This window comes from Carettochelys insculpta, chromosome 16 (genome assembly GCF_033958435.1).
Source record: "Carettochelys insculpta isolate YL-2023 chromosome 16, ASM3395843v1, whole genome shotgun sequence".
Classification (NCBI taxonomy): domain Eukaryota; kingdom Metazoa; phylum Chordata; order Testudines; family Carettochelyidae; genus Carettochelys; species Carettochelys insculpta.
Genome location: NC_134152.1, coordinates 36839516 through 36860039, shown reverse-complemented (window position 1 = coordinate 36860039; position 20524 = coordinate 36839516). Strand labels below are relative to the sequence as shown.

The 20524-nt window shown below is 59.8% G+C and overlaps 2 protein-coding genes across 7 annotated transcripts in view; both read left to right on the top strand.

Moving 5' to 3' along the window:
- LOC142021814 (hexosaminidase D-like) overlaps positions 1-5251 on the top strand; it is a 28128-nt gene extending 22877 nt beyond the window's left edge. For 4 of the 5 annotated variants that reach the window (XM_075011021.1, XM_075011022.1, XM_075011019.1 and 1 more), the window contains 3 exons: positions 315-416; positions 1519-1608; positions 2831-5251. In XM_075011021.1, the coding sequence (XP_074867122.1) occupies positions 315-416; positions 1519-1608; positions 2831-3014 (376 nt within the window). In that variant the 3' untranslated portion in view covers positions 3015-5251. The remainder of the gene's footprint in view (positions 1-314; positions 417-1518; positions 1609-2830) is intronic. The other variant, XM_075011023.1, reaches the window with a different exon arrangement.
- Positions 5252-18012: 12761 nt separating this feature from the next.
- CASKIN1 (CASK interacting protein 1) overlaps positions 18013-20524 on the top strand; it is a 135173-nt gene continuing 132661 nt past the window's right edge. For both annotated transcript variants that reach the window (XM_075010727.1, XM_075010726.1), the window contains exon 1: positions 18013-18330. In XM_075010727.1, coding sequence (XP_074866828.1) covers positions 18237-18330 — 94 coding nt within the window. In that variant the 5' untranslated portion in view covers positions 18013-18236. The remainder of the gene's footprint in view (positions 18331-20524) is intronic.

Below are 20524 nucleotides of genomic sequence, written 5' to 3'. Positions count from 1 at the left end.
GCCTAGTCCTGGTGGGGGTGGGGCGGTCTCATCTTTCCTGTCTTGCTGGCAAACTTGCCTGCCTCCTTCTTAATTAAATAGCAATTAGCTGTGGCCGTTGGCCAAAACCAAGAAGGCCTGGTGGGGTTGAGTTGTGGCTGCCCAGCCCCTGGAAGCAGGAAACCGGGCGTCCTTTGGTTCCATTTCATTCGATGGCTGATCGATGCCCCTGATAGTTCTGCAGATCCCCCGTGGGGATTTGGGGATCTGCTTCTGTGGGTGCACCAGTGTCCATCCCAGGGCTCACATCTCCTCCCGCTGTGTGCTTCTCCTAGTGAAGGGAATGGTGCCTTTCCAGGCTCCGAAGTCTATCACATGGTTGAGAAAATCAACAGCCAGTTAAGAGAGAGCATCTTGAAAGCCCTGGAGGAAGAAAGGTAACTAGCCAGTGTGCAGCTCTGTGCCCTGCTCTGCCCTAGGCTCCTGGCTGACTTTGAAGAGCGCTGGAGTTTGGGGGTGGGTTGTCTGGGGCCGGGGGGTGTTGCAGAGCCCAGAGAGGAGCCACAGCATCTTCCAGCTTTTGCCCAGAGCTGTGCAGAATCAGTGACTTCTCTCAAGCCCCTTGGCTGATTTGAGTCACTCCCTGACCAGCCTCCAGGGTCCTTGTCCCATCTCCCCTCTCTGCTGTGTGCACACGCAGCCCGCTCCCAGCTCCAGCTCTAGTCACCTCGGCATTCAGGTCAGGCTTGTTCCTCCTGGGCACCAGCTGGGGATGCCTCGGGTGCATGGTGGGGGACATGCTGCTTGCTCTGGTCTCTGCCCAGCAGCTGTGGGGAACCACCTCAGGGGAAGTTCTGCTAAGGCCCTGCAGCCTCAGGACAGGGCGGGCTCGGGTGGGCGGCAGGGATAGTCCTGCACAGTCCCATTGCACTAGGAGCTGTGTGGGGATGGAGCATGCTCCGTACAGGCGGAAGCTTCAGAAGGCCTAGCTGCCGAACTCTAAGAAGTCTCTACTGAGCACGAGCACATGGAGAAGATTTTCCTTTTTGCAGGCGTACAGCTTGGCTGCGGTTGGGTAGTTGATCACAGGAATGATAAAAATCATCTCCCTAACACTAGGCCATCCTCTGCCAGATTTCCCGTCCCTGCCCCAAAGCACAAAGTCACTAGGGCATCTCATGACAAACGGTTGTAAGACTTTATTTTTCAACTGTATTTTTCCCTATCAAGTACTAGAAGCAGCTGAATCCTTTCAGCTAAAACTTGAACCTAAAAATTCAGCCTGAGGCAGACCCCTGGCCTGGGATGCTTCAACTCGCACAGCTCATGTTTGCTGAAGTTGTGAGCTAGTGGGGAGTGTTGGACAACCCTCAGCGAGAAGTGTTGCCACCAGCCAGGCCAGCCCACAGTCCAGTTGTCTGATGCTTCGTTATGGGGCTCTTGCCCAGAGGGTTGGCTTTGCAGGCAAGCCCCGCTAGTGGGAGAGGTGTAGGTACAAAACCACCAACATGGGGTCCGTTTGTCCGTCTCTCGTGTCAGTGCCATCCAGGGGTGGTTCAGCCTGTACCACAGGAAGCACCGGTTCGGTAACCCACGCAACTTGGAGAACTTCGGCAGCAAGATTCTGAAGTACGTGAGGCTCTCTGGGTCTGCTCTGGGGAACGGAGGTAGATGGGGCTCTTACCACTGGGTGGGCTGGATAGGGTCTCTGCGTGGTGGACTCCTGGCTGGGCTTTCACCCTAACGGTGAAGGGGATCAGAACCAGCGCTCGCCTTCCTGAGGCAGGGTGAAGGCCCATTGCAGTGAGTGAAGCCTCTACCCATGAGGTCCCCACTGAGCAGTAATCCATGCCACTGAGCCACTGCTCCACAGTCAACCTTGCATGAGCCTTCTCTGGGCACGGGCTGAGAGGGGCAGCGCAGGCCTGCCCCTGTCCCACCCTGGGGAGGGAGCGCTGGGGTGCCCTGGGAAGGCAGTGCCCAAAGCAAGCTGCTTGCGGTGCTGAGAGCCAACGCTGGTCTCTCCCAAGCCCGAATCTTGATCCCCTTCTCCTTGTGTGGGGAGGGGGCAGCTTCCCTGAGCCTCTGTGGGGTCTTTGCATCCAAAGGAGCCACGCTACCTTCAGCTGAATCCGTGTGGTGGTGTCAGGGCCCAGGGCTCCTTGCAGTGCTCACCACAGGGGCCGGTCGCTCTCCTGTGAGAACCAGCATCCTCCTTCCAGCTGCTAGAGGTCACTGGGCCCCTGGGTCTCTATCCTGGTGATGTGGGAGCATCACCTGCTAGCTTGTCCAAGTCTGGTTCCACATTGCTGGGGTGGGGTGGGGGAAGTTGGGCTGGTTACATAGCAGGGAGTTAGTTCGCAAATGATGGGAGGAGCCTGGGCTGGGAGCCGAAGGAGCTGGGTTCTAGGCCTAGCCCTGCCTAAGCTTCCCAAGTGACTGGACCAAGCCCTCCATGTGCTCGGCTGCCCCCTGGGACATGGGGCCGGAGGAGGAGGAGGCCTTTTACAGGGGGCTGGAGAGTCTTCATGGGGCATCGTCAACTTCCGGAAGAGTGTTTGGGGCCTGGGCCTGCTCCGGAGCCACCTGCCGCTTGCCATGGGGAGGCAGCTGCCCCCAGCTATGGCGAAAGGACTCTGTCCCTGTGTTTGGTGGCCATGAGAAGAGCTCACGGAGCGGAGCCTTTTGCTTGTGCAGAGCAATGCCTGGCATGGGGGAGATCCTCCCCACCACGGGAGCTCGGCTGGCGGCAGCGGCCCTGGTGCTCTGCAAACTGTCCGGTTGACAGTGCTGCTCCGAGCCCCGGGGCAACGGCTCCCAGCTCTGATGCGCTGCCCCCTTCTGCCACCAGGCTCCACGAGGACTGGGAGAGTTTTCTGCAGAACTTCCGCGCCCAGTTGGACGCCATCTACTTCCCTGACACGGTGGAGGAGTGGATGGAGGAGAATGTCAATCCCCACATGGACCAACTGCGGCAGCTGGTCAAGGACTACAAGGAGATCGTCCGCCTGAATGCCAAGCCCAAGGCCCTGTAGAGGCGGGAGCCCTGGCTGCAGCAGGGAGCCAGATCTCCCCTCGCGGTGGGCTTGAGCTGCAGGGAACGGGGTGATTCTGGCCAGATCTTACTTCCCCTCATCGTGGGTTTTCGGCAGCCTCCAGGCCAGTCTCATTTCCTGGCTCCAGCCCTGCAGAGGGGCCCTGGGGGTGTCTCTGTCAGCCTCTCATCACGCTGGGCCCTGAAAGCATGAGTGAGACTGTGGAGGCCTCTGGGAGCGGGAACTGGTTAAAGTCTGGGGTTTGCCTGCTCAAGGCTGGGGGTGCACTCATGCCAGACTGCTGGTGCTGCTGGCGTCTCAATGGGCCGTGCCCATGTTTGCCCCGTCGCTGAGCTGCCCCCGGAGAGGGGGATGGGGCAGCTTGGCCTTTCAGCCCCATTCATGCTCTGCTGCTTCCCCTCCTTTGTGGCCCCAGAGGGAAAGCCCCCAGTGCCTTCCCCATGAGGCCCAGGAGGGTCTGGCCCTGCCTGGAGCTCAGCAAGCAAAGCTGTAATGGTGAGGGCTGCCTGGGTCTCCCTGCGAGAGCTCACCCTGGGGCCACCAGCTTGCTGGGCACTGAGCTGCCTCTATGCCCCCCGGTGAGCTGAGTAGCAGTGCATGAGACACCTCTCCTTGGGGCCAGCCTCGCGGGGGTGCTGGGTCTCTGCTTGTCCCCAGGTGCTCAGCACAGAGCAGTGCCTGGAGCATAGGCAGGGAGTGGCTGGGGGTGTTGCATGAGGTCTTGTGGTTTTTGCACTAGTCACAGAGTGGTGACCCCTAGAAAACGGGAGAAGCTGAGCCCTCCCCCTGGGGAGGGGTGGCAGGGGCCAGAACCGCTGGTGAAGCCTGGCAATGACTTGCTCAGGCTTGGGGCTGTTCTGAACTGGGCTTGCCGAAGCTGTGGGCATTGGCCTGGCTCTGGCACTGGTAAAACAGCCCGACTGCAGCCGGTGCAGAATCCCACCTGGAGAGCTGTTGAAAACTCCTCCCGTGGCGTAGGTCTGCACTGCAGGCAGAGGGGCCATTGGCGCTTGGGCTCTGATCCCTGCTAGCGTGGCTAAAAGGGGCAGTTCTGCTACTGGGAGGTGAGCCACCGCTGTGAGCACAGGGCCGGTGTGTAGCCGCTGCGCGCTCTGCTGTTGTAGCTGTGCTAGCAAGCTCAAAGCTGCTTCCTGTAAGCCTGCCTGAGCAGCAGAGGCACCTCCACCAGCCGGACAGGGCTGGGCTCGGTTTTGAACAGTGAGATCTGAGCCTCTCAATCTGTTTCCCTCTAGAGAGATGGGCTGAACAGGCTGGGCGAGTCCCTGGAACCAGCGGCTGCTGGTCTTGCCTAGGCTGGAACTCAGGAACCTACACGCAGAGTGTTTGCTCGCTGCGGTCAGGGAAGGGTGCAGCACCTGCTGAGCAATTCCTGCTCCTGGGGGGGACAATGCTGCCAAGCCCATTTGCAGGGGCTGTCTTGTTCTGAGCAATAAGTGCCCCAGAGCAGGCGCCTCCTGGCCGCTGGGGTTGGGGACAGACCCTGGGCCTTCGCCAGGGCCACAGAGGGAAGATAGGGCCTGCTTGGGGCTGACCTGTGGCCTCTAAATCTATCTGCACCTGGGAGTTCTGGCTGCATTTGGGGGCTGGACAGAGCTCCCCTACGCAGCTCCCCCTCCTGCCTCCTCAGCAGCACTGGTCCAGCCATGGCACCAGCCTCTGCTACCTCCCTTAGCCAAGGCCAGGGCAAGAACCGACATTTTGACCCAATAAATGTGCAGGAGCTCGGGGAGCAGCAATCCCTCGGCAAGCAGCTGCGTCACTACTGGCTGGCGGCTTCCGAGTGAGGGAGCAAAGGGCAAGCCCAGGCTGGGAGACCCTGACCTCACCCCTCTGAACTTGCTCTAGGCGGTGGGATTACAGCCCAAAGGGAACTGTGCAATCTGATGTGCCCTGCCCCCCATCACAGCACTTGGGGCTCTCGCTGGGCTGTGGGATGGTGAGACATTTGCCACCTTCCCTGGGAATAGCAGGATCTGTGTAATCACCCCAGCTGGGAACGATCCTCTCCCACTGCTCCTGCCGCCGCACTAGCTGGAGTTGCTGCAGTACAGTGAGTGACACTCAGGGGTGAGGCCCTCGTGACTACAGGTAGGGACTCCTGTTTGCCAGGGGCTCCTTGGGGTTTAATGTGTTGAGCCGACTGTTTTACATTCTGGGCGGAAAGCTCACACCATACCAAGCTCCACAATAAAGTATTTTCCTAAGAAATGCAGCAGAGGGTCACTTCTAGCCCGAGCTCTCTCACCCCTTCCACTGCCGCCTCCGGGCGTCTGCTTCCCACCATGCAAACCAGCCAGGTCTGCGTTACTCTGGGCGAGGCCGGCCTTGGCAATGAGGGAACAGCCCTGGGGAGAACTCTCTCAGGCAGGGAGTCGGCCTTGGCCCTGCCTCAGGGGTCGCGGCAATAGAGAGAAGCTAATCCAGCCCAGGCTGGAAACAGGCCTTACCGGCTGCAGCACAAGAGGGGAGGAGTTCTGGGGTGTGGTCAGAGGAAGATGCTCCCAGCTCTGCTTGGTGTCTGTCCAGAATGACTGGGCAGGGGGTGAAATGGGAAACAGGCTAAAATTCCTCAGTACCTGGTGGGGTGGGGAAGCATCAGGTTTCTTTGGGCCTGTTTGGGCACTGAACCAGTGAGTAAAGGCTCCAGGCTGTCTTGTTCTTGGGGCTCAACCCAGGCCAGGGAGGGGTTGCAACTCTGCATGCTGCCCGGACTCCCAGCCTGGTGCCAACTGCCAGGCAGGGCCCCCGGCTTCTGCCCAGTTCCTGTTTCCAGCATGACCCCAATCCCTCATTTCCCCAGACTGCCTCTCCTGGAACAAACACAGCCAGATATAGTAAACTCATAGCCAGCAGCCCTGGGCCTGGGAGGTGAATGGATCTTCAAATAGTCTGGATAATAGAGAGGTACAGCTAGTGACACCGAACACTAAAGGAAAACAAGATTAGATACTAAGCAAAGAAGAGCATGTATAGTACCTTACCAACAACAGTCGTATCGTACACTGTCAACGTGCACTGCATTTCCTGTATTTGCTTCCATACTCCTGTACGTGTGGAAAACACAACTTTTAGTTATGGTTAAAATGCTGGTGCTTTGAGAGTTCCAGGAGACAATGGCGGAGGTGAGAGTTTCCTGTACCTCACAGGTCTGTTCCTTTTAGGAGACAGGAGCGGGGCTAGAGATAACAAGCTCAGTCAGAGCATTGGGCTGGGTTTGATAAAACCACTGTATTCAGGAGAGAGAGAGACGACTGTGGGTCCAAGTCTCAGGGATACCGCTGGGAAAGTCACAAACTAACCCTAGCGCCCTGGGTGCTGAAGATCCCAGCCTCTGGTCAGAGATTGCACCATCTCTGAAATGCTCTCTGCCAGCTCCCAGCATCAGGGCACAGCAGCTTCCAGGCAGGAATGAAGACCCCTGTGGAATGATCTAACCTGGGTGGGTTTTACAAAGCCCTGTGTCCCATTCACCAACTGGCAGGGGCGTTGCCTTTTGTGGCAGTGGCCCCCTGGGCTGGGGCTTAAATCAGTCACGTGGAGGACACAAAATACACGTGGTGCTGGCTGTGCCAGAGCAGGGCTCAGGTACTCCAGTGAGAGGCCCCTGAGAGAACAGTGCTGGAGAGACCTTTCAGCTGACTGGTGCCTGCAGTGTGGGCTGCTAGCAACTTTGCCTGAGTGCAATGTATAAAAGAGAAGGGAATGACGCCCCCCCTGCGGTCCTGTTGCACCTGGCATGCAAGGTCCCTGCTCACTCAGTGCTCCATGCTGCCCAGGGTCCTTCCTTGACTTCAGTGGGCGTTGCTTAGGCCAGGACGCAGGCCAGGCTTGCGCACGTGCAGCTAGCTCCAGGCAGCAGGGAAAGGGGAGATGTCTCAGTCTGCGGCTGCTGCTTTTGCTTAGAACACGTTGGTCTCCTCCTGAGAAGCTGGAGAGGAGGAGATCGCCTGGCCTCCACCTGAATCCTGCCCTCTGTCCCTTGTGCAATGCCCCTGAGAGCGGCTGGATGCAAGGATGGGAGCAGAGCAGGACAGAACAAGTGATGCCCAACCGAGTGCCTCTAGCTCTGGCCTGGGAGCCAGGGCTGCTGATGGAAATAGCTGACTACAGTACAGTGGGGTCAAGGCCAGCTCTGCATTGGATGGAGGGGGACAGGTGTCAAAAGAGACAGCGATCTAGAGATGCCCAGGCAGATCTTCCCGCTCCAAGGCCTTGGACCTTTTGGACCCCCCCGCCACATGCCACCATGTGCACCAAGCCTGCAGCAGGCCGGAAGGAAGCCTCACTGCAGCTGGCCGAACGGTGTGAGATGCCGGTGTTGGGGTGCAGAGCCCTGTGAGCTGTGTCCTTGTCCCCCTTGCCCTTGGAGCGGTTCAGCGTTCCAGCCCTGCACAGCTGTGGACTGAAGGAGGTGGCGGAAGGGGGCAGCCATGACAGGCAGGGGGCTTGCCGCAGCCCACCTGCTCTGAACACCTGCTCCGCTGAGCACGTGAAATGCCCCACTGCCAGCCCTATGCCCACCTCCAGCTGTTCTGGCCCTTTAAGGACGCCTGCATGCAAGGGCCAGGTTGGGAATCTGCCTGCTGCAGCCCAGGAGGGAGGAGCCTGTTTAAAACAGGCCAGCAGAGGCTGGGAGCTGAAGCAACTAGGCTCTGCCAGCAGCTTCTGCTGCCCCAGCATTTTCTTTGTTCTCTAACGAGCTGGATTCCAGCGCTGCTGCCCAATGGGAGCAGGGGGCAGAGGGCCCTGTGCCCAGCCCCGGGGTCACAGCTTGCTGCTGTGGCTGTGAGACGGGTGGCTTCGAGCGGGAGCGGGAGCAGACCCCCGAGAGTGCCCGCCTTCCCCAGGCACGAAGCAGGCGACGGTGCCACTGAGCTCAGCCGAGGTGCTGGGCCCATCGCCATGTAGCGTATTGCAGAGGGTCAGCTGAGCCCACCGCAGGGCACGGACTTGCCTTTAGCGTCGTCTCTCGGGGGCGGGGAATGGGCCTTTCTGCGGCTCCGTGGCTGTTCTGTCACAAGTGTCCAGGCCAGAGCCTGTCCCTCCATGCTCAAATCTGAGAGCAGCTGCTGGGAGCTGGGCAAGGGGGGACCCCGATGGGGTGAGGGGCCCCCATGCGGCCCTAAGCTGGGGATAGGCAACTGCCTCCTGCTCCTATCTCAGTGCTGCAGTGGCTGAGTTGGCGCCAAGTCAGTTACCTCTTCCCCCCCACAAAAAGCCTGTTGCTTATGCTGCAGCCCAGCCCCTGGGTCCCACGAGCTGAGGGGGTTGGATGCAGTCAAGGCCATGCCTGGGTGGCTCGAGCCAAAGAGGCGGCTTTCCTGGCACACCTGTCACCCCAGAACGAGCAGGAATAGTGCTGGTGCCAGTGTGACCCTCGTAGAGGCTGCAGCGATCAGGGCTGGAGAGATGGCCATCGGGTAGGTCTGAGGTCCTCGTGTTCAGTCTGAGCTGCTCAGGGCCAGAGCGCCGCCCCCCACCCGTGGCCTGTCTTTCCTCCCCTGTCCCACCCCTGCAAGCTCTTAAACTTTTGAATATTTCATTTCCTACTGTGTTTGTAGCCCGTTTCCCTGCCTGGCTGGTGACCCCCTGCCCCGGTGTACGTGTGAGGACCTGGCTGACAACTAGGGGCGACACATGGGACGTGATAGGTCACATGCCCCTCAGCAGCCTTCCTGGGCCCCTTGCTTTGTGGGAGGGCAGCCGGGGGCTAGCTGGGGCCTGGCGCCGGCAGTAGGAGTTGACGCCTGCCATGGTGGTGGGAAATGCCCGCAGACCACTCCACACCTCTGGCTCCCACCCACTTCCCAGACCCCTGCTGCCAGCACTGGGCCCCTGCTAACGGCCTGGGTCGCATTATGCAGGGGAGGGGGCTTATGGGAAGGGGTGGAGCAGGGATTGTGCCTGGGGAGGACTGGGGTAGGAACTGGCAGGGCCCTCCCCAGGGTAGAGGTGGTGCGGGGAGGAGTCCACCCCCCTCGTGTCCCTCCCCAGCAGTCGCCGTTGCTGACTGGTGTAGGAGGTTGGAGGAAAACGTCATTCTCCGGAAGTCCGGAAGGGCCCATGCGATTCCCCACAGGTCCAGCTCGTGCTGGGCAGTTAGTGGGACAAGCGGCAACGGGGGGGATACCTGAGGCACTTCCTTCAAACCTCCCATTTCCCTTTTGTGGCTAACAATGCAAACAGCCCACTGAGCCTGGAACGCCCCCGGCAGTCGCCTGCCCTCCTGATGCTGGGCCCTGCCGCATGGCCACAGCGGCTGAGGCTCGTGCAGCCCCCTGCAGCGGGGGGCTCCGCTGGCCCAGGGAGGGTCCTGAATTCAGTATCCAGGTGGAGAGCTGTTGGAGATTCACCTGCTCACCCTGCTGAGCCCGGTCAGCAAAATCCTTTTAAGGACTTGGCAAGCCCTTCCTGCGTGTGTCAGCTGGTGCCCAAACCAAAACCACGTCCGCCTGCTGACCACGATGGGGCGCCAGCCGGTGAGGCGGCACCTGGATGGTGGGAACCTGAGACATTTGCCTGATTTGTTTACGCAGTGGCGGCAGCAACAACGGGCCCATATGCAATCTGCCTTCTGTAGCGGTGGCGGCAAGGCCCTGAACCGAGCTGGACTGGTGCATGGGAGGGGGAAAGTGGCCAGCCTGGCAGAGTGATGCGTTCCCAGAGCCACAGCACCGTGGGAGCATTGGTGTCCTTTCCGTTCCAAAAAGCCAAGGTGTATCCAACTGTGGAAGGACCCTGCTGTGTGGCCCATTAAAGCCTGAAGCCTGAAAGCCAGACTGCAGCCAGCCATGCCAGCTGGCGCTCAAACAGCCACTGATCACCGTGTGAGACAGAGCAAACGGGATAACAAGGAGCAAATTTTCATATTTCAAATATTACTAAAAACATGCTCTGCCATAAACCGAATCCTCCTGAGTGGCCCTTCATCCTCTGGTAATTTAGAATCCGTGCCCTGTGCAGGCTTCCCACCCTCCATGGGTTCTGCTGCGTTTCCGTAAGGGCAGCATTCTTCTCTGGATTGGTCATGCTTAGGTACGGAAAAACAGTTACAATGAATTTCTGATTGGTATTTAAGGGACACTGGCAGCTTAAGAATCATGCAGTGGGGCCAGCACATTTTGTTATCTATGTGACTCCTAACACTTTTGATTCCTAGAAACGAACAAATATTTAAAATCCAGATTCCCTCACCACGAGTGTAGCCTGTAAGTGTAAGCTGTGTGCTTGTGCAGCTGTCCAGGACCCATTCAAATGCCATCCAGCTGGTTCACTAGGTTTTATGTTTCTATTGGTGGTGCTCATTCACACGTGCCTCCATGCACATAAAATTTATTCCACATGTGGATGATAAAAACCAGCGTACGGCTAGAAAAGCTCAGCGGAACATTTCCCACCATGCCATTATTTACTCTGTTCATTGTGCATCTCTCAGCTCTCGGAGGGAAACGCTGTAAGTCAATGTCACTGTTCCTTACAGGCCCTTTCAGTTTTGCTCCGTGGCGTTCATGCTGGGCTTGCGAAGCTGCGGTGTGCAGTGTTCCTCCCTCCAGCAGGGTGGCTTTTGTTGCCAATGCTCATATTTTCTTTGTTAAGATTACGCTGCCCATTCCGGTAGAGCCTGAAGTCCCCCACCAAGATCAGGGCCCTCTTGTGCTGGCTGTTGTACGGATCTGCAAGCCCAGAGCCCCCAAGGGATTTAGGCTTCTATCCATGGAGCACATGACATCAATGACCATGAGCATCCCAAATCCCTGAGTAGTCTGGACCCCGGTCGGAGGCAGTCCAGCTCCCAGACAGGTCAGTCTGAACAGGAAAGCCCACAATTGAGGGGAAGGGTAACAAGCACAGAGGGGACCAAGGACATGGCATAGAAACCATAGCTCCTGGGTCCCAGGCCAAGGGCTCTGCACAGTGGGCCGCTGTCTGTGTGGGCTGTGTCTGGGGGTTGTGGTTTTATAAAAGCACTCTTGTACCAAGCATGCAGGCCAAGTCTGGTATGACCATGTCTCTCGCACCGGGCCCGCCCAGTGCACCCCAGCAGCTGACCACTTGGGCGGCCGCCCAGGAGAGCTTCAGGTGCTGCCCAGCTGATTAGCAGAGCGCCCCCAGCTGGCAGTGTGTGTCTGTATTTGGTGGGGCACATCTGCACATGCCTTAGGGCACGGAAAAAAATTATTCTGCCCTGGGTGGAAAAAATTAGAGGGACCCCTGGTCCCTGCCTATACTCCTCATCCAAGGGATCCTGGGAAATGCTCGGTTTCGTTCAGGGCTGCGTCAGCCAGGCAGAGCCCAGAGGCTCGAGGAGCAGGTTAGGAACACTGAGGAAATGCCATTTCTTCCCTCCAGCGCTCTGCAGATTACAGGCTCGTCCATTATGCCCCCACTGGCTCACTCCCTCTCGGCCTGCGTTGGGCTGGGCCGGGCCTCAGCTGGAATCCGACAGTCAGTGCTGGTTTGTTTGGCCCCACGGGAATGGGATGGCGCTCCCAGGGGAGCCGCAAACACGCAGAAGGGTTTGGAATGCTCGTTAAAAAGGGAACTGGCTCCGTTCACGGGGGAGAACCGACGCTTGCGGGAGTCCAGTGACCGAGGCAAACTGCTCTGCTAGCCTGGCACCAGCCCCAGCCTGCCGCTTGGAGAGCTGAGGCCTAAGGAGAAGGGGGGCTGCTTCCGCTCACTGAGCAGCGAGGACGCATGCGAAAGGAGATCCTGGAAGAGCTGCAGCCCCAGTCCCGGGGAATAGTAGGAAAACCATCCTCGGCGCTGGCAGAAGGTGGCGTGGGGCGGCTGTTGGCGGAGCTAACCTGGGGGTTGGTTTGGGGCTGTGAAGTTGCTCTGCGCCCCTGGGGGCAGAGGTGCAGTTGGAGTCTTTCCAACCCAGTGGAGTGTAGTCTGTGAGTGTCATTGAACCCTGCACTCTGGTGGGCAGCCACACCCACCACTGAGCCCCTGATGATTCTGGGAGTGTCAGTTCAGAGGCCAGGCTGGCACCAGTACCAGAACCAGACAAGTTACTGAGCAGAACCTCTCCATGTCCACGGACTGACTCACACTGGGAAAGAGACTTCTCCTCCGTCTGGTTCTCTCCGTGCCAGCCTCCTGGCCCCTCCCTTTGTCCCAGCTGCAGAGGGCGCTGCTGGGGGTGCTCTGTGCCCAGTTGGGGTGCCTGTGGCACAGAGGCAGGGCTGGCTCCTCTCCGAAGGATTAGCTGGGTGGGGGAGTGTTTGCTTTGCTGAATGGCTGCTGCTGGGCTATTTTCTCCACTGTATTTTAGGCCATGGCTGGGGAGCAGGACAACTCCTAGACCCAGCTGAGCCAAACTTAGCTCCCATCCTGATAAGTGTAGTGCCTACAGGCAGGGCCTGGAGTGCTGGTGCCTCCTGACCTGAGCTCACTGACAGTCCTACCAGCTCAGTCAAGGAAGGGGGCTCCAGGCATCCTACCACCATTGCAAGGCTGAGTCCAGACCGACCAGGGAGAGGCAGTTCCTGCCTGAGAGCAGCTCTGCCAGTGGGGTCTCAATTAGCTGTTCCCACTCAAGAAAGATCTTAGTCGTTGGGGAGAGTTCTCTGAAAACAGCCACTCAGCGTGCAGTGGCAGACCAAAAAAGCGAACAGAATATTGGACATCATTAGAGAGGGCTAGAGAATAAGCCAGACAATATCGTCTTGCTTCTACACAAATCCGTGGTATGCCCACATCTGGAATACAGCGTTCAGAGGTGATCGCATCACCTCGAAACAGATATATTGGAATTGGAAACAGTTCAGAAAAAGACAAAAAAAGAGGATTAAGGGCCTGGAACAGCTTCGATATTAGGCGAGACTGAAAAGACGAGAACTGAAAAGAGACAGCTGGTGGGGGGTATGATCGAGGTCTATAAAATCATGAGTGTTGTGGAGAAGGTGAATAAGGAGGTGTCATTCATCCCTTCACAGGACACGAGAACTAGGGGTCACCAAACGAAATGAATAGGCAGCAGGTTTAAAACAAACACAAGGAAGTATTTCTTCACACAACACGCAGCCTGTGGGACTCCCTGCAGAGGAGGTTGTGAAGGCCAGGGCCACAACTGGGTTCAAAAGAGAACTAGTTAAGTTCATGGAGGTTAGGTCCTTGCATGGCTGTTAGCCAGGCTGGGCAGGAGTTGTCTCCCTAGATGCTGTGTGTCAGAAGCTGGGAATGGGAGATGGGGAGGGGTTGCGATGTTTTACCTGTTTTGTTTGCTCCCTGGGGCTCCTGGCATTGCCTACTGTCAGAAGACAAGCTGCTGGGCTAGAGGGAAGCACAGTCCAACCCAATATGGCCGTTCTTATCATGTGCACCCCAGGCTGGCGCTGTTGGAATGATTCATCCTGTCCCCAGGTGGCGAGCGAGGGACGGCAGCTGCCCTGGCTTCCTGCCCATGCCTGAGCTGTTCACAGCTTGCAGGTGAATCGTGCCTCAACAAAGGGTTTAGTCCTTGAGTCGATGAGCGCGGTGCTTGGTCACTGCCCGACCGGATGACTGGGAGGCCAATGAAAAGCAGCTCATGCGCAAGGCTTGGCCTGGCGTCAGTCATCGCTTAGGCGGAAGCTTGTGCAAACCGGGGTTTCACAAGCATTTCCCCGAAGGCTGGTGCTCGCTCGTGTACTCATGTCCAGTGAGCACCAGGCGCCAGGCCTTGGTGACCTGGAGCAACATGCTCCGTGCGATCCCTCACAACTGTACCAGCAGCTCGGTCATGTCAGCAGATGTGTGCAGCCAGTCTCCAGGAGTGTGCGTGTGCGAGGGTGTGCCTCCCATCGGAGGTGTCCATGACTGCGGGAGGCACCAGCCTGCCTTGTTCCACACCAAGCTCCTCCCAGCATCAGTCTCTGTCCCCTTCCCCCTGTTCTTCCCTGATCCAGGCCCCCCCAGGGTTAATGCAGCATAGCAGGAAAGACAGGTGAGCTCTGGAAGGACCCTGCGGGGTGGGGTGGGGTGAGGGCACTGCTACACCACAATGAGAAATGATGCTGGCAGTTCCCTCCAGCTCAGGGACACCACAGCCCCAGGAATCTCTGCGCTTCTCCTGAGATGATGCCCCTCCAGATGCCTCACGTGGTGCTGCCTCTTTGGAGAGTCAGAACAAGGTGGTGCTGTGAACGAATCCCATGGCTCCTGGGCCAGTTCTGGGGCCTGCAGGAGCCCTTCCAACATCTAGGAGAAGCCTATTGCAATATTGATCAAAGGAGGGGCCCTGTCTGGGCACAGGCAGGGTCTAGTCAAGGAATGGGCTTAGCTGCAGGAAGGGTCACAGCCTTCGGCTGGGAACGACCCTCCTTGGAGACAGCCCAGGCTGTGAGGAGGCTGGAGGACCCCGGGAACATTGCTGGTGATGGAGGGCAGCTGGGTTTGGAGGTGCTCAAGAGGAGGACTCTGCAGCGTGAGGACTGTGCAATGAGAGCGGCAGCTGCATGGCCAGTGACTTGGTGCCTGTGTACCCCATTGGTCATCGTGTGCTCTGTACCTGACCCAGTGGGGGTGAGTCTGCCCCAGCTGGGGAGCACCCAGGCCAGCTGCTTGAGCTGCAGAGAGGTGTGTTTTCTGTAGCAGGCCCTGGGTCAGTCCCATCTTGGCCAAGCTGGTGCCACCAGCACTGCACAGACCTTAGGTCATGCTGCTTGGACTGGCAGAGCCCCGCTGGTAAATCTGCTCCTTTCCCGAGCTGGGGCAGAGCTGCAGGACAGTGCCTGAGCATGGTAACACCACTGCGTGCAGTCTCCACCCTTACAAAAGAAGACCTGGGTCTTGCCTGAGGTGGCCAGAAAGTGGGGTGATTCTGGGCAGAGTGAGACAGGTGGGGGCACAGCCTGGGAGGCCAGCAAAGGACAGGAGAGGCTGAGCAACAGGCAAGTCAGCGTCAGATAAGGGAGAACTGGAGAGCTAGCTAGAGAGGTGAGTTTAAGACACAAGATCTGCTGGATGTCTATGAGACCAGCAGAGCAGCTCCATGAAAGTGGTCATGGGCAGTGTGAGAGGACAAAGCATCACTGAGGGCACATTGCAAGTGCTGGGGGATGTTTCCTGGACAGGCCGAGGCTGCTGGCTCGCTTGCTTTCTAGTCAGGTGGGCATTAATTTTGCCCAGCTGTGCAGGGCAGGGTTGGAGACCGAAGTTACACAGGGAGGACACGTGGGGAAGACCAACGAAGGCCATCGAGAAGGGACGGTGGCAGAGCTACTTCCAGACAGAGGAGCACCTGTGTTTTGATGTCTGGCTGATGAAGAACCATGCGGCTCTGGTTCTCCGCCCATGGCCTGCAAGGGGAGGGCCTGCTGCCTGAGCGTACGTATCACCGCTGCCAAACTTGCTGAGCCACATGGTCAGTTGGCCATAGCGGTCTGCAGAGGATTACACAGACCCTGCGTGCATGTCATGGGCGCCTCTCCTGCACCATCACTGGTGTCTCTGGGCTCTTAGAAACGGCGCTAATAAGTGTTTGTAGAAGGGAGGAGCCTGAGGAGAAATGCCCAGGGTGAGCGGAGAACGGGTTACAACCTCCAGGAGGCCAGTGATTCCCTAGGAGGGGCCAATGGCGGACAGCAAGGAGCACTCTCTGAAACCAACCACTACTGGGGAATTCCCCACCGTGCACAGCCTGCTCTGGAACAGGAACACAGCTCCTGGCTTTGGTGAAGGAGACCCCCAGCAACTGGGGCGCCCACGACCAATGGCAGCGCGAGGCGCTGCTGGATTAAAAAGCAGATTAGAAATTGTTTGCCCCCTGGAATCCAGGGTTGCCAAGCGGGGGTGGGGGTGGGGCAGAGGCCAAGAAAAACATGCTAGGAGCCTGGCAAGGCACATGGTCGCGGCAGGCGCAGAAGGGTCAGTGGCGGTGGGGGAACTGTCCTGGGCTTCTGCAGCCACAGTACTGGGGAGGCTGGCCGCAGACACAAGGGCACTCTCTGAAACCAACCGCTACTGGGGAATTCCCCGCCGTGCACAGCCTGCTCTGGAACAGGAACACAGTACTGGGGAGGCTGGCCGCAGACTCAAGGGCACTCTCTGAAACCAACCACTACTGGGGAATTCCCCACCGTGCACAGCCTGCTCTGGAACAGGAACACAGGACTGGGGAGGCTGGCCGCAGACACAAGGGCACGATTCTGAGGGCGAGACAGCCAGTGGAAATGGGACAGGGAAGCTCGATGCTGCCTATGTGCTGCAGCCTCCGTATCTGGCTGCTGCTGCCTTTCCCTGCACGCCAGCCCCTAGCCTACTGCAGCTCTGCCAGTGCACTTCCACGGTGGCTCGAGTACCCCGGCAAGGCCAGTGCTGGGCTTTCCACATATTGCTCTGTGGGGGCCCCCGGTCAAATCCACAGCCCTGGGCTCCTGCAGCACAGTACACTGCTAATCCCCTCCCCTCACCCACCCCTTAGCATCCATCCCTCTGCCCCCACTCTGCCCCATGCGCCCCCCCGGCCTGCATCCCCTCCCCCACCCCATAGCATCCATCCGTCTGCCCCAACTCTGCCTACGCCCCTCCCGCCGGCCTGCATCCCCTCCCCCACCCCATAGCATCCATCCGTCTGCCCCAACTCTGCCCCATGCGCCCCCCCGGCCTGCATCCCCTCCCCCACCCCATAGCATCCATCCGTCTGCCCCAACTCTGCCTACGCCCCTCCCGCCGGCCTGCATCCCCTCCCCCACTCCATAGCATCCACCCCTCTGCCCCAGCTCTGCCCCCCACCCCATAGCATTCCATCCCTATTTTTGCCACACACAGAAAGCTCTGCTAATGCCCCTCATCACAAGCCCAACACACCTCGTACCCGGGGGTGAGCAAGGGCTGCCAGAGAAGAGCCTTGGTGATGTGGGGCAGAGCTATTTCAGCAGGGGTACTGCTAGTGCTCTCACCCCCCCGCCGTCCTGCTACTCTGGACTCAGCTGCTTGGGAGCCTCTGCTGACTTGGGCAGGAGGCCAAAGGAAGCCGCAGATAAACGGGGGGCGGGGGGGTCCTAAGGGCCAGTGTTGGCTCAACCACAAACGGCTCAAAACTGGCCATCAGCAAGGTCAGGCTTGAAATTAGACAACAGTTGCTAATGGCTGAAGCTCTGCCCAAGGAAGCAGCGGGTGAGACACCTGGACTCAGCTGGGGAAACCTCCGGAGGGTGCCATGAGGGGACGGCCTGCAGCGGCCTGTACCCCGACCCTGACTGCGACTAGCCAACACCCCCACGGCCGGGGCCGGGCTGAGCCGGGCCACAGGGAGAGAGGGGACCACAGCGAGTTCTTTCCCGGGCTGCGGCTGGGGGGTCTGGCCCGCACTCCGGCTCCAACCGGTCACCAGGTGTGGGGCGGGAAGGAGATGTCCCCAGGTCTGCCGGGCAGGGGCCCTGGGGATCTGCCACCTTCCTCTGCAGCAGGGGCCATGGGTGGCTCGCTGGGGCCAAGTGGTGCCCAGGGTGTCTCCTCCCGCAGGCCAGGACTGGAGGGGCCGGGGACTCAGCCCACAGGCAGGGGTCCCGGACAGGAGGGGGCGGGGGTCTGGGGCCTGCCATGGTCAGACGAGGGGAGCAGCCTGGTGGTGCCGGTGGCCCCCGGCCCCGCCCAGCCCAGGCTCTCTCTCCTGCCTGCTCTGGGGCCCCAGCCGGGGGGGCAGACCCCGGGCAGCGGGACCCCCCGCCCCCAGCAGGGGACCCAGCCGAGCCCCGGGCTGCAGGGCACAGGCGCTCTGCCCCCTCCCAGGCGCTGCACTGCTGCCCCCCGCCCCTCTCAGCAGCCTGGCCCGACCCGACCCGACCCGGCCCGGCCCGGGGCTCCAGGCGGCTGCCCGGCTCGGCAGCGAGGAGCCGCCTCCGGGAGGCACCGGCGAGCCAGTGAGCGGCGCGCATGTGGCCCCGGCCCGGCCCAGCCCAGCCCCGCCCCACCATGGAGGAGCCGGCGCGGCGCAGGGGGGCAGCAGCCCTGCAAAGGCGGCGGCGGCGCTAGCGGGGACCGGCTCCCCCGCCGGCTGCGGCCCGGCGCCCCGGGGGCTCCTGCGGCGGATGCACCGCGGGCCCCGTCTCCCCCCGCGCCGCGCCGCGCCCCGCCCCGCCCGGGCTCTGCGGCTGCCGAGCGTGTGAGCGGCCCGGCCCGGCCCGGCCCGCCCCGGCCGGGGGATGCTCGGCCTCTGAGCGCGGCCGCCGCCCGCCCGCTCGCCCGGCCGCCATGGGCAAGGACCAGGAGCTGATGCAGGCGGTGAAGGCGGAGGACGTGGGCACGGTGCAGAAGCTGCTGCAGCGGCCCAAGCCCGGCAAAGCCAGTGAGTGGGGGCCCGGGGGGGTGCGGGGCAGGCGGGACGGGGGACCCCGGGGTCGGGGACGGGGAGCGGAGACCGGCTGGAGGCTCGCTGCGATTTGCACCAGCCTGCAGGGCGGGGGAGCCCCTGGGGTGCGTGCCCTGCTCCCGCCTGCCGGGGGGCCCGGCTGGGCTTGCACCGAGCTGGCAGGCGCGGGGGGGGGGGGGTGCTGAGCTCTCCGGCGTGAGGTGCGCCCGAGCCCGCCGCTCCTTGCAGCAGCGGTTCAGTCCTCTCGTCCCCCCACCCCGCTGCGTGTGCCGAGGGTCGCATCACACCCGGCCTTCCCCCCCAGCACGCACCTGCCTTCCGCCCCCCGGAGGCAGCCCGGGATTTGATCCGGTTGGCTTTGGGGCAGGGGTGCGGGGAGCCTCTGTCCTGCGGCCACAGCCCCCAGTGGCACGCAGCTGGGTTTTGCCCAAACATGGACACGGGCATGCGGAGGAGCCTGGCAGCTGTGCTTCCAGTGGGAGCCAAGTGAGCAGGATGTGCACCGTGGCAAATAATTCAGTGCCACCCCCCATCTCGCCCTCCTTGTGCACACACCGCTGCGCACGCCAGGCCGGCGGATAGGAGCTGGAGCTGGAGCTGGGGGTGTTTCAGTCGTGCTTTGAGCCCCCGGGCCAGCAGCACCTTGGGCCTCCCCCTGTACAAGCCCTAGCACAGCCCGGTCATGCCGAGCAGTGGCCCGGCTCTAACGTTTCAGGCAGGGACTGGATCGATAGTGCAACAGCCGTGGGCTAGCGTGGGAGCGGAATTGGCCTGGGGCTGGGAGAGTTTGAAGCAAAAGGGGAAAGATGAACTTGGGACCTTTCGGCAAAGGACCAGCTCTTCGGGATGGTCCGATTGCAGGCCCAGCAGTTGGGCAACCTTGGCTTAATTGTGTGACTGTCACCTTGCACCAGTCCTGACCACGACAACCTGCTCTTGTCTGTGGCACGCTGCTCTGGGCATGCACCTCGGTCCCCAGCTGCAGCCCTGCTGCCATCTTCTGAACCCTGTCGTCCCCGCCCCAGCCGCGGCTGCTCCCGGCCTGTCCCTCCAGGCCCCGTGCACCTGCATCCTGACTGACAGTGGTCCCAGCTAACCCCATCCTGCAGCTCTCCAGCAGCAGGATGGCTGTGTGACAGACAAACATCCCTGGGGAGCTAAGGGGAGCCACCCTCCCCCACTCACATTTGACTGATGATCAAAGACAACCCTTGTTGAATTGATTCCTAAGGTGGAGCTGCAGGAAGTGAGGGTTAGGTGCCTCTCCTAGCTGAACATGGGCGCTAGGTTTCCAGAAGCAGAGACTCTCTGCTGCTCCCATGGTTTTCAGCCCCCGGTGCACGCTGAAGGAGCACATGGTTATTTGATGAGGAGCAAGGCCTCTCTAGTGCTGTGGGCGAGCAGCAGGTTTGCAATTGGCTTTAACTCTCTGAACTGGGAGCTGCAAATCCCAACAGGTTCAGCTCAGAAATTCCCTTTCAGCTGCTAACTATGGATCTGCTGAAATAAGAAAGCAAGCTCCCCGCCCCCATGCCCTTGTTCTGCCTGCTCTTCGGGGCATTACAGTTCCCGTGGGATGCACTGGAAGAATCCTGGTTTGCTGTAGTTCTTTGGCCGAAATGCTCCCTTCCCCCTACTGTTGTCGGTCGGCTGTGGCACATCAGTGACTGCATTTCTGGGGTGCCGCTTGTTTGTATCTGAGATGCCCATAGGGGAGCCTTTGGGATGAAAGGTGTTGTTGGACTGTCTCCCTGGGTGAGCTGCCGGGGCTCTGATGCCTCAGCCATGTTTAATGTTGTTTGGCCAAATGCTTTGAACCCTGCACATGCTTTGAAAGCCTCTCTTAGACTCAAAGAGCTCGGTGCCTTTCGTGTGAACAAAGGGAAGGTGAAGGGATGACTTGATTACAACTGGTAAAGGACCTACATGGGGAGCCAATATTTAATCTTCAGTCTAGCACAGAAAAATGGCTGGAAATTGAAGCTAGACATATTCAGACTGGGAACACGGCATAAATGTTGTGGATTTTCCATCACGGTGTAGTTTTACATCAAGAGGGGTTGGTTTTCTAGAAACTCAGCCCTAAGATCTGTTGTGGGCATGTTCTCTGGCCTTCAGGATACATGCAGCCAGTCTGGAAGGTCACAGTGGTGCCATCTGGCCTGGGAAT